The sequence below is a fragment of the Camelina sativa genome, chromosome 15, assembly GCF_000633955.1.
Source record: "Camelina sativa cultivar DH55 chromosome 15, Cs, whole genome shotgun sequence".
NCBI lineage: Eukaryota > Viridiplantae > Streptophyta > Magnoliopsida > Brassicales > Brassicaceae > Camelina > Camelina sativa.
The window spans coordinates 10,324,441-10,338,411 of NC_025699.1; the positions used below are offsets into that span (position 1 = coordinate 10,324,441).

At 32.0% G+C, this 13,971-nt stretch overlaps 1 protein-coding gene, 1 long non-coding RNA gene and 1 pseudogene across 2 annotated transcripts; all 3 read left to right on the forward strand.

Annotated features, from left to right (window-relative positions):
• LOC104746340 lies at positions 254-1,518 on the forward strand. Its single transcript, XR_760853.2, has 2 exons — positions 254-573; positions 1,051-1,518. It is a non-coding gene; the product is annotated as an uncharacterized LOC104746340 (long non-coding RNA).
• On the forward strand, positions 6,336-7,948 carry LOC104748323 (annotated as a pseudogene).
• On the forward strand, positions 8,829-12,734 carry LOC104748324 (UPF0725 protein At3g19520-like). Its single transcript, XM_010469987.1, has 4 exons — positions 8,829-8,931; positions 11,969-12,093; positions 12,197-12,283; positions 12,402-12,734. Exons 1-4 carry the CDS (start codon positions 8,829-8,831, stop codon positions 12,732-12,734), a joined length of 648 nt encoding a protein of 215 aa, XP_010468289.1.

Sequence of the window (13,971 nt, forward strand, 5' to 3'; positions counted from 1 at the left end):
AACCCAAAACAAAGGTTATCAGATTCCTACTAAGTTGATAATTGCACTATTTTACCTTAGAAAAGTTTATTATAAAGTTAAAACAAAAGTATTTAAGTAAAATAAGGGGTAAAGATGTCAAGACTAGAACACTTATGACATGTTAATGAAGCTATGTGTCGTGTTGTTGAAGCCGTAGGAGAAGAAAAAAAAATATCAGAGTAAAGTCTAGAGACATCATCGAGCATATCGACGTATGAAGATTGCAGCCATTTCAAGAATCACAATGACCACAATTTGATTTGCCACGTCTAGACAAATAACCTAATCAATACATTTATTTCGGCTGAGACTAAGGCGGTGATCATTTTCGGCTGTTACGTTCTAGATATATAAAATGAGTCTCATCACTTTCACAATCAGTTCTTAAAAAAGTACCACCAAGCCAAAAAGGACCTTCAAGAAACTCTCATAGTACAACAAGAATCAATACGAAGAAAGCAACCATGAATTACGAGAAAGCATTTGCTTCTTTCTTCCTCTTCGCTCTTCTCTTCGTTCCCTTCATGATTTTTCCTGCCACAGCTGCTCTAGGTATGTACGCATGCATATATATGGCTTAATTAAGTAGAACTATAAGTCCATGATCTATCCATATAGTATAAAAGTCTTTTGGTGAAGTAACTATAGACAATAAGAACCCCTTAATTACAATATCTTCAATATAGAAAACTTGTTTACTGAACAAAAATAAATCTCAAAATAAGGCATAGGAAAGTCAAAAGGGTTGGAGTCTATATATATAACACAAAGACAACCTTAAGTTAAACAAATCATAATCTAACCGGAATAGTATGTCAAGTACTAGAACTGAAGTATATTGATGAATAGGGCCACTTAATGTTTTTATATAAGTGGTGTATGCATATATGTATGTATTGTTATCAATGTACATATTAATATATATATATATATATAGGTATAAAAGTACGTTTCACCATTGTAAAAGGTCTCTATATAATGTTATCTTCATCTAAAATTATTATGAATATTGGAATGGGACAACTTAAGGAGGAAGAGAAGGCCTGGATGTATATTGTGGGAGTAGATGCAGAGGAAGGTGTGTAAAGGCAGGATTTCAAGACAGATGTCTTAAGTACTGTGGTATTTGTTGCAGAGAATGCAAGTGTGTTCCTTCTGGTACCTTTGGCAACAAGCATCAGTGCCCTTGCTATCGAGACAAGCTTAGCTCCAAGGGCAAACCCAAGTGCCCTTAATTCCGTCTCCTTCCCTTTAATTATCTACTTTTATAAACAGTTACAATAACATGTAATGCATGCATGCGTAGACTTGTTGAGTATTTTGACTATTTTAGTTTACATGTTTCTTTGTTTCCTTCTCGTGATAGCAATATGGGGAAAGTTCCCATCAGGCAACAATGGTTCTGTATTCATATATATTGTCAGTTATATATGGTTGCTTCATCCAGCTGGTACAGTTCCAGGGTACCATGGATAAATTAATGCATCAAATTCAGCATATATGGTACATGAATATATAGTGTAGTGGCAGAGACTACACTATTTGTTTTCTACCAATAAAACTAATTAATAAAAAAGAATAAAAAGATTAATGATTTCTTAATTACAAGGACTATCTAGTATTCTGTATCAACTTCATCTCTTTAGAGGGAGGTATTAGATTGGTATTCTTAGAGGGGTGTATTGAAAACATGATTATGGAGGATTTGTGATTTTTTTTTAAATCCACTATTATTCAACTAGTGATTTTAAAATCATATCTAAAATCCACTGTTATTGAATATGAAATTTGTTAAAAATCATTCAAAATTACTCACAATCCAGTGTTATTCAATCAAAAATTTGCAAAAATCATAACAAATCCACTGTTATTCAAAACCAAATTCTTTTTTTCTTAAGAAAACATAATATTGATTGTGAGAGACTTTGGGTACATTTTTGTAAAGGAAATCCTATTTAAAAAATCCCACCTTCAGGGTGTGTCTTTGAAGGATTGGTTAAAACAAAAAAAAACAAACGACGAGATCGACGATGATATCACAAAAGTATTGTTTCCTGTAACAGGAGACTCTAACCTTCTTTGTCTGTGCTATTAACAAGAGAAATAAACACGTTAGAGATCAAGGATGATATCGCCCAGCCAAAGGTATTAACGAACTAGACACAAAAAAGCAAACTGAAACTATGTTGGTAGAAAGGTTTAGATCAAAGTCATGTGATGAAGTTGTCCATTTCACTTGCAGGGGAACAGAGGTGGAAAGAAGACGACAGTGTCACAACCTCACTGACAATCTTCATCTCTGTACCTTTCTTGTTCTCTGTTCTTGATGATTACGGTGGCGGTTTCGCTCATGTGAATACTTGGTATGGAGTTATATTTTCACGCTCATGTGTTGATGGACGTGATGATGCAGCATATTTTACATTATTGTTGGGCTTCGGTGTTTCGTACTTTTCATTTAAAATTTTTGTGTTATCTGTTCGGATCGAATGAGCCTATTTAATTTGGAGCAATGAAGCTCACATTTCTGGATTTGAATTGAAACACTTTAGTATACTTTGGTTTATGATTTATAAAATATGTGGGTTTGTCAACGAGAGGATGACTATGTTATTATTGTTTATTATTATGACTTTGTTAGACAAATATGACTATTACGTATGGGAGGATGACTATTTAAAAAATTGATGAACAATGTATTTTGTGTGAGAATCTCTTTAAAATCAACCAAAGTCCCATTTTAAAGTCTCACCAAATCTCATCAAATCATAATGAATCCACTAAAATACCTTAAAAGCTTACTGTAAATCTTCTAAAATCCAAAATATCATAAATACCACAAAATCTCACAAAATCCCACAAAATCCTAATTTGAATACACCCCCCTTAAGGATTTGATAGGATTTTAAAATTTTAGAATTTTGAAAGATTTGAGATTTTTTTTAAGAGATTTGGTTATGTTTTAAATTTTTTATATTTTAAAAAAGAATTGAAGTGTGATTCTATGAGAATTTGCTATTAAACTTTTAGGTGATTTTAAAATATAATACAACACAAAAGGAAAATCCTATACCAAAACAAAATCGGATCGAGTCCTATGTGGTTATTGCGGATAACTTCATGCTACCGTTCATGTTCTAGATTGGCCAGTTTTCTCAATAGTTGTGTCGGAGAAGGAGGTTCACGGCTGAAGAATATATTGTTGCTGATTCCTATGAGGAGAAATCTGAAGATGCAGAGTAACGTGAAGATGGTTCAGAGACATTTCTTGTGGAGCACTAAACCGAGAAAGTACGATATGATACTTCACTCCATTTGGTTTAAGCTTCTCTCACTTAGAACCAAACTTCTTCTAATGATCCCGATTCCTACAACATCATTCTTAATTATGTCTTCATATATATATATATATATATATATATATATGTAAGCACTGATACATATATTAATAAAATTTATTTCCATTAACAAACGGGCCTTGTCAATTACTAACACTGTTGATTCCACTCAATGTACATAGGCTAATCTTTCTTGTTAATGTTATAAACTCTGCTGATTTCTTGTTTATGTTATCTTGTGACAGAATGCTGGCTTGCTTCGTTACACATTCTACGTTAGAACTTGTGTAGTTTTGTATGAGATCCAAGCCAAAAAAAATATTTGGTAAAAGTACATTGGTTCATAGAAATGATTCCAACAAAAGAAGAAGCTTCAACAAAAACTAGAATTGTTGGCTAATTATGCAATTCTGGTGATATGTCAGGATCTCCAGGCAAGTTAGAAAGAAGAAAGATTGTTCCTGCTAAAAAACCAACTATGTGAGAAAGAAAACTTCACACGAATAGCATCAATAATCACTGCATAAACTTTTGATCTGTTATGGTGTTTCTTTGAAGTGAATGATTCAGTCGTTGAGTGTTTCTCCTAAAATGCAGAATAGTCAGAAAATTACCAGAGCTGAGGAGTGTCTGACCTTTATAAATCAAGCGCTGCTAATTGGCTGGTACATCGCTGCTCTGAGCCACCAACTCTTTGAAAGACTCCACTGTCGAGTGTCGAATCGAGACTCGTCTTCACAATAATTTCCGTGCCGATTGAGCACCTGATTTTCAGTCACAGCTCCTCCTTCATCAGACTGTGGCTGACTCGTATCTCCCTCTCCACCCATTTCTAATTTCGGATCCTATAAGTTCAACAAATCGCAGAGCTCGTGAAATTGATACGGAGCCCTAGCCCTAGATAAAATTCAACCAAGTTTGAGAAGACTCAAAGCTCTATGTTGATAGAAGGTTCGTAGCAAACTAGCAATATATCCTTCTCTTCCGATTTTGATTTCGCTCTTTGTATCCGATGGTTTTTTTTTTCCAGAAATCCTTCAAAATTCTATCTCAAAGGGTAAGATTTGATTAGTCATATTTTACAACTAAAAAACCAAAAAAAATATAGAATCCTTCAAATTAGCATTTCAAAAAAAAGTTATAATATTTTGAATAACAGTAGATTTTCAGTAAGTTTTATAAATTATTGATTGAATAACAAGGAATTGTAAAATATTTTAAGTGATTTTAGGATTTTAAAAGATTTTTAAAAATCATCAATTGAATAAGAATACTCTTAAATCTTCTAAAATACCAATTTAATACCCCCTCTTAGAAAATAAAAACGATCAATATTGCAGAGATACACACATGGATCATTCAATTAAAGTGTATTGAGCATTCAAAATAATAATCAAACTAGATTTGGACCCGTGCTAGAGCACGGGTTAAAATTTCTTTTATTTTTATTATAATTTCAAAATAAAATATAATTTAGAAGACGGTTTAGCATTGTAAACTGAGAAACGATTGTTATTAATTTTTTTTTGTATGAATATGTATTTTGGTGAATGGAGATCTGAATGATTTATATCAATAATCAGGACCAGACCGGCCGGTCGGTTCGATTCAACCACAACCCGATAGATATTCCGGTCATGGTAACCTCTAAAAACCTAAAAAATTAAACCCGCAAAAAAATAGAAAAACCCACTAAAAACCTGTGAACCGGTGGTTGAACAGGAGGGTCGGACCGGGTTGTCGATCTCAAATTAAAATATTTTATTTTGGTCACACTTTAAACTCAAACCAAATTAAAAATAAATGTTGTTATTTATAAAAGAATCAGTTAGTTATTTTATCTAATCATTTAAAAGTTTAATTTTAGTTGCTTAGTACCTAACTATGTATGTTTTGTTCATATATTTATAAAAAGTAGATGTTATATTCATAAAATGTAATCAAACTAATAAACTAATTGACCTGTAATTCAATCGGTCCGACTTGTTGACCCAGTGACCCGAAAGACTTCCGGTTCACCTTCCGGTCCGGTTTTAAAGACATTGATTTATATTAAAAGCTTGGAAGGATGTTAGGTCAGATTTTATTTTGAAATCCACATAAAATCTCAGAAATCACGATTAAGTGTGATTAATTGCCAAGATTTTATTCTTTTTTATACCTAACAGTATATTTTTGTGCCTAACACTATATATAGTGTAACAATATATGGAATAATTAAGATTTTTTTTGGAAATTGTATAAATCATTGGAATATTATCTATAAGAGGATTCTTTGAGATATTCTGAAGTGTATTTGTAATTTCATATAGCCCACGGATTTCATCTATAACTTTTTTTTTGTAACCAACCTATATTTAATATATTATTTATTTTGTAACCAACTTATAAAAATTATATATTCTACAAAAAAAAGTTGTGTACTTCCGTTTTATTATACAAAAAAAATTGTGTACTTCCGTTTTATTATACAAAAAAAAGTTGTGTACTTTCTATTTATGATTGAGAGTATATTTTTATCCCCTTTAATAACTTGGTTAACGTTGTGGTCTATCAATAAAATCTCAGGAAAATAAATTGGTAATATTGTAATTGTAGATTTTTGGAAACAACGTGATCTTCCGAAAATAAAGTTTGGAATATCCATGAACTATCAATTTGGAATATCACGTTTAAGATTTTCTGTTACAATTAAGGTTTTATTTGTTACCTTTAATATATGAACTATCAACTTGTAACTAATTAATATATAGATTAATCTATAACCTATTTGTAACCATTTATTAAAATTATAAAGTCTTATAAAGTCTACCAAAACAATGTTATGTACTTCCATTTTATTAAAAAGAGGATTTCACACAATAATGGTTAATTTGTATTAAAATATATATACTGTATATTATTACAAGAATAAATTATCATATATATATTAAATACATATATATTATTAATGTATTTAAAATATAAAAAATATCTATGCGAGATATTAATAATGTTAATGGCATATATCGCCCGGATATCAAAACTGCATCCGCCGCTCGATTCCGCCAAACCGCAAGCTTGACTAGGATGAGGAAAAATCTGACGTCTCCCTTGGAAGATGATCGGAAGAAAGTTTTCAGTGGGCCGAGGGGTTACTGGCGTCAAGTGGCCGAATCCGATGTACTTCTTTCATTTTCTTATTAGTATTTTTCTTATCTAATACTATACTCGTGGCTTCTTCTAGCTAGGGCTTTTTTTTTAAATAGTTATTATGAAACTGAGAGATTCTTTGGTTAGGGTTTCGATATTGATGATCTTGAAGTACCAAGTACAGGTGGACTGTGGTCTCACAACTGTCAACACCCACGGTTTAGGCTTATCGATTGCGTGCCTAAGCTTTATGCTGCGGTGGGGTTTCATCGTTACAATATGCTCAAGGTCATAACTAATATCTACTCTAGTCTCCTCCCCTTCCCTCCAAATCTCTTCTTGCTACTTATCTGGTTCCTTCAATTTATATTAGTAATTTATATAACAACCATTCAATTTTATTTCCCAGGGGACAAACTTCTAGTACCGTGAGTTACTGAAATACAACGAGACAATGGGCTGTGTACAATCTTTATACTTAACTCTGGTTGCAATAGATCCTTCTACCAAATTGCAGAAAACCTTTCAGGTTCTGGAAAATTGGATTTGACTTGCTCTATTGCTAGAATTAAAGATGAAGAAGAAGAAGAAGAAGGTGACTGACTTGTGTTTTTTTTGCATACAAGTTTAGGATAACATTCTCACTAACTAGATGCTGATTGATTGATTGATTATTAATGTTGCATACATATAGTGACAGCCACACAGAAGCGTTTCATTCCTCACTTTCACGGTGAAGCAGCCGCTGATGATTTCTACCAAGGTGCATTGCCAGATTGGCCTTCAGTTGTTGATTTGAATAATCAAAAACGATTTTACCTGGTAAGATTGACTAAGACACTGCTTGATGATCATGATCACTTCTTTTGTTTTGCTCTTGATCAGTTAAGCAGTGATCTGTTTTCATTGTTGCTTTTGTAGGTGAATGAATCAGACTTGCTAGCCAATGATTGGATTCGTTTGTATTTGGAACTTGCAGTTAGTGTCAAATTTGGGTCGATTAGAGAGGTTTGTGTTTCTTTGGCATAACATCACGTGCCATGATCAGTGTCATTGACGTTGATAAAATAGTTAACTGGTTGGTTTTGTTTCAAAACTGTTTTTGCATGCAGAGGGATCTTTCCAAGTTGCATATTCTGAAAGTGGCGGTAGAGTCTAAGGAAGAAGATATACAGCCACCAAATGGGAGACTCCAGGCCAAAAGTGTAGTTGTCTACATAACATTTAAGGGGTTGGCCAAGGCTCCGATTGGTGATGAGATTGGCGAGCATGTTGAACGCAATGCTATAGTTAGAAGAGTCCTCGATGAGCGTTCAGGATACTTGACTCTCCTTGGTGGGTTTTCCATTGGAGAAAATGCTTTAAATACTGACCAACCTGTGAGTGGAGAAGAAGAAGCTTTGGACAATCAGCAGAGTTTTGAAAACCGTCCTCGCTTAGACCAGATAATAAACTAAATTATCCTATTACGTGGACTTGTTTCTGTGTAGTTTTTTAAGTGCACCGTTTCTGAATACAGTAAGTTAATTTATGGACGTCATACTATATGTGTGCATTAATATGGAGACATTATATTCTTCTTGGTTGTAACTTAACTAAGAACATCAAAGGACGACCTACACGTTGTGCAGCTTGACAGATCTTGCGAAAGCCATAGTTATGAATTCGAGAAACACAAACAAAGAGATTGAGAAGTAAGGGGTTCAATTTCCCTGATATAAAGTGGAATTTTTTTCCAATTTTATTTCTTTGTCTCAAGCTTAGTTGCAAGCTATCTGTCATCTACATGCTACATTTGATATTCTTTAATCCCGTTATATATTCTTCTCATGTCAAAATTTGCTTTGCATTGTTTATGAGCAAGTCAAAATGCTTGCTTTCCTGAAACTATTTATGTGGAGATCTTAAATTAAGCAAAAAATACCCAAACTAATGTATTATAGTACTGAGAATGTCTCCTTCGCTACTAAAATGTTTCTATTGCATCACACAACACTAAGACATTTAAGATTATTTTTATGTTTCTCCCACACGGAAATAATACAAAAGGAGCTTCACAATCCATCTTCTTGATGAATTAGTCTCTTCACTTAACTCCAAAGTAAAGCTTTCATATTCTTTGCCCTCCAACTGAAACTAAGTAGTGATGTCAAGCAAGAACACTGTTTTTTTCATCTACACAGCAGTTATTGATTCTTATGATGAAATTAAAGAAGGATATAGCGGTGATTAGAGAAATTTGTATGCTTAGAGAAGGCCCAACTGAAGCCCATAAATGAATCCTTCGGATGAATATAATGTTTTTCTTTCAAAATTGCGTGCATCGACACCGCCGACATGTCCGAAGAAGGAGGAGCATATGATATGACGACGTCTCGGTTGGAAGATGATCGGAAGGAGTTTATCGATTACTGGCGTACAGCGGCCAAATCCGATGCACGTAGGTCTTTCATTCTCGTATCTAATTTCTTCATAGTTTTTTTTTTTTTCTAGGTTTTTTTTTTGGGAGCAAGAACCTATTATTATTATTATTATTAAACTGAGAGATTCTTTACTTAGGGTTTCGATATGGATGGTGTAGTAGTACCAAGAGGAACCACTGGACTGTGGTCAGTCAACTGTAAACACCGACGTTTTAGGCTTCGGGCTTGTTTACCCAAGATCTATGCTATGGTGGGGCTTCATCGTTACAATATGCTCAAGGTATAAAAGAGCTTAATTAATTAGTCTCCTCCTCCTAGCTACTCAATAAATATTAATTTTACTAGGATTTTACCCGCGGTACACCACGGGGCTAAATATAAATTTTTTAATTTATTTAGTTTTCAAATCCTCAATTAATTAACTTTTGTCTAATTGATTTATAATTTTGTTTACAATTCTTTTTCTTCTTCTTACACTTTTATAAAGTTTATAACTTAATTACATTAAATTTGTTATTAGATAGAATATAAAATTCTAGATTTGTTTTGTTCTCTATAATTAAACAGAGGTATATGCTTATATGGTATGTTATTTTATATTTTTATGTATATTTATTTATTTTTTTGAATATAAAGAATGTGTTACAGTATGTGTAATATTTTGTAGTTCATATACTAAATAATTTATAAGTTAATTTTCCAAACTATGATTACAAATCTACAGTATATATGTGATAAACTAATAGTTTTAGTGTTGATTCTATAGTCTAAACCCGCCATGCTAGGCGGGTCAGACAACATGTTCAAAGATTTATAATCCGCAAAAATTCATCATATGAAATCCGTGAAAGTAAAAATTAGTTTTAAATACGTTGTGATCAATGTGTTGAGATCAAAAATCTCGGCCACAGATCCTCCTTTAAGATCGAAAATCAATTAGTTTATTGATTAGGCTGATTGTTTAGGAAATTTGTGTATAGGGAAAATATTGTTTTGTAAAATTGAAAAATTTTAATATAAATTAAATTAATTATAAACTTAATATTTAATGTTAAAGAGAATGGTTCCAATTATTTTGAAAATTTATTTAGGATGGAAAATCTTGTTTCATAAATAGAAACTTAATATTAATTAATTAAATGAAAAAAATAATGATTAATGCCAATGACATGCTTGTAAATAAGTATGAACTTCACGATTTATTTCATAAAATGTATATATAGATAGGGGAGGAGATGTTTACAGTGTGTTGTTAGATTTTAACTAAAAAATTCAAAACTAATACTTTATAAACATTTAAGAAACATTTGTGTAAACAATTAATATATATTTTTACAAATTAATAATTATTCTATAGAATATCTTCTAAAATATAATTGACCCACAAATAGAAAACCTAATCAAAGATAACTTAAAATGCCAAATATTGGTTGTTGTAATTTAACTTTTTAAATTATGATCTTAACGAATTTAGAAAATAATTTTAATCCAATATAGCTAATGTTGTAATTTAAAATTTAAAAATATGATATTAACAAATCTAAAAAACAATTTTAATCCAAAATAGCTAATTTTAATAACAGCTTTGGTATTTATCAATGAATGTCATCCTTATGAAAACATGCAATTATTTTTTGTGTGAATTTAACTATTTCATATTAATATTAGAGAATGTAACTTTTTATTATTTTTGTATTTTTAAAAGACAGAATTAAGACGTTTAGAACAATTAATTGAATGTTATATGTTAATTGAAAATAACTAAGTTAATTATTATGTCTCCAAAACTATTTAGTCTCTTAATATAGTTATGTATAAGTTAATTACTACAGTGAAAATATTTTCTTTTTTTGAAAGTATAATAATTATGTTTCCAAAACAACAACTTAATTAAATTAGGATCCGAGTTTTATGGAAAATTATGTTTAATATTAGATTTGTAACAGTAATTAATATATTTAATATCAGTTCCGATTTTGGAAAATAGGTTAGTCATTTTAATATTTTAGTTTAAATTTTATAAATTAAATTTAAATATCAATGGCAGTCTTGTAAATAAGTTTTAAGTTGAAGATTTATTTCATAATTGTACTTGGAAAATGTATATATAGATACATACAAAAATAATTCTATAATTTTTTTTATGAGGGGACAACAGGTCAATGAACTTGGTATGCTCTTTCTTCATAACTTCGGTTGCAGTAGATCCTTCTACTAGGGATGTCAAAAGTGGGTAAAAACCCAGTGGGTACCCGAAACCCATGCTTAAAACTGGGTTTTGAGATCTGTTTTTTCTCTAAGAAATTAAATGGGTTAAAAATGGGCAGGTACCCAAAACTATAAAGTCTTACACGGGTTTACCCTATCAGTTATGGGTACCCATTGGGTTTTTTTTTCTTTCTAATCACCTATACTTTTTTTTTGTCAAGTCTAATCACCTACACTAAACCCGCAAAATCACATTTTCCTACCAAAAACACAAAACACGAAAACTCGTTTTTCTGCCAAAACCGCAAAATTACGTTTTCCCGCCAAAACAGCAAAATTATATTTTCCCGTCAAACCGCAAAATCACGTTTTCCCGCCAAACTCGCAAAATCTCGTTTTACTTCCAAAACCGCAAAATCTCGTTTTCCCGCCAAAATCGTAAAATCTTGTTTTCCCCCCAAAACCGCAAAATCTTATTTTCCCGCCAAAACCGCAAAATCTTGTTTACCCACAAAACTAAAAATCCATTCGGGTTTACCCACTAGAACCTAAAACCCATTTGGGTTTTCAAACTTGGGTTTTTTCTGGGCAAGTTTTTTTCGGGTTTGGGCTGGGCTGGGTAAACCCACGACAACATCCCTACCTTCTAGCCAATTGCAGAAAACCTTTCAGCTTCGACTTGATGAAAAAAGTTTGGGAAATTTGGATTTGACTGTCACTATTGCTAGACCTAAAGATGAAGAGAAAGGTGACTGGATCCCTTGTTCCTTTTTTTTTTTTTGTATTCAATCTCACTAGATGCTAGTAAATTGATTGATTGATTGATTATTAATGTTGCATATATAGTGATCACAAAGAAGCGTTTCATACCTCATTTCCATAGTGAAGCAGCGGCCGATGCTTTCTACCAAGGTGCATTGCCTGATTGGCCCTCAGTTGTTGATTTTAATGATCAAAAACGATTTTACCTGGTAAGATTTTGATTAAGACACTAATGATGATCATGATCGCTTCTTTTGTTTTTTTGCTCATGATCAGTTAAGCAGTGATCTTTTTTCATTGTTGCATTTGTAGGTGAATGAATCAGACTTGCTAGCCAATGATTGGATTCGTTTGTATTTGGAACTTGCAGTTTGTGTACGTCTTAGGACGCCTTCAGAGGTTTTTGTATTTCTTTTGGCATAACAATTAATCACATACCACGACCAGTGCCATTGTTGTTAATAATCATTAACTTGGTTTGGTTTTCTTGTCTCGAAACTCATGTTGTTGCATACAGAGGGATCTGTCCAAGTTGCAGATTCTGAAAGTGGCAATAGAAACCAAGGAAGAAGATGTGCAGCCGCCAAATGCGAGACTCGAGGCCAAATGTGCAATTCTCTACATAACGTTTAGAGGGTTGGCCGAGGCTCCGATTGGTGATGAGGTTGGTGAGCATGTTGAACGAAAAGCCATAGTTAGAAGAGTCCTCGATGAGCGTTCAGAATACTTGACTTTACGAGGTGGGTTTTCCATTGGAGAAAAGGCTTTGAATACTGAGCAACCTGTGAGTGGAGTAGAAGCTCTGGACGATGATGAGCAAAGTTCTGAAAAACGACCTCGCTTACACTAACTTATCAGATAATAAACTAAACTGTTCTGTTACGTGGATTTGTTTCTGAGTGGGCTTTTTTTTTAAGTTAGTTTCTGAATAGACAATGAAGTTAATGTATAAACATAACTATGCGTGCATTACTAGGGATATATTCTTCTTACAAGTTGTGCATCTTGAGGGATGTCGTGAAAGCCATGGTTATGAATTTGAGAAACACAGAAGATGAAGACAAATTAAAGGAGGGATTGAGAAGACAAAACACAAAATTTGACTTTTGAGGTTGAATTTCCAACATTTCACCAGATCCTTAGCTTTTCTAGGCTACAAAACAAAGAACACATCATCAACAATACTGAGTGAAATCAGAAAGAAAACTCAGTCATCGATATACAAACCTTGTGCCTTTCCAGCCTTCAATTCGACGAATAGACATCAATTAGGGTTTGCTCGTAGTTAATCTTGTTTAGACCATCTCCAATGGTTTTCCCTATTTTTACCTCTAAAATAGAGGAACTCTATAATAGAGGTGACTTTTGCTCCAATAGATACCTCTATTTCTTCCTCTAAAAAAGAATATTCCGTAGAGATTATTTTTTTATTTTATTATTAATACCTTTTACTTATAAAAATTGAAAAATAACCCATTTATTTTAGTATTTGTGAAACTTTCATAAAATTATGATATTATTTAAATTTTTAACTTATTGAAGTTTCTGAAAGTTATTGAAGTTTCTTTTTGATTCGTGTGCACTCATCACCCTTCCGTAACTTCTGAGCTCCCTTGTGATTTGAAAACAGCATAATAAACAAGCTATACTATTTTCTTCGATTAGCAATATACTCAGCTCAGTTTCGTCCTATGAAACAAAACTTTGACACTAAACTAAAAAAAACTTGGGCCGAAATTGAACATGTAAAATTTGAGAGTTTAAATAATGTTTGACTTTAATATAATTTATATTAAATTTCTTTAAAACAACAATTCCTAAAAATAAATGGTACGTTTATATTTTAGGAAATTAAATAACCGTCTATATTATCTATATTAACATTTTTGAAATACATTTTATGTTATGCCCTTTTAGTTTTGTTTATTTAAAAAATTATTTATAACATTAACCCCTAAATTTTTTCCAAAAATAACATTAATTTAGATTTTGTTTCCTAAATAGTTTACATTCTATTTCAACTAAACAAATAACAACAATCAATATGGAAATATAAACTATGATATATATAAGTACGCATTCTGTTG

Coding starts and splice junctions, on each gene's coding strand:
- LOC104748324 (XM_010469987.1), top strand. CDS start 8,829: ATGTCCGAAGAAGGAGGAGCATATGATATGACGACGTCTCGGTTGGAA. Junction 8,932..11,968: donor AGCGGCCAAATCCGATGCAC/GTAGGTCTTTCA, acceptor TTGCATATATAG/TGATCACAAAGAAGCGTTTC. Junction 12,284..12,401: donor GTCTTAGGACGCCTTCAGAG/GTTTTTGTATTT, acceptor TGTTGCATACAG/AGGGATCTGTCCAAGTTGCA.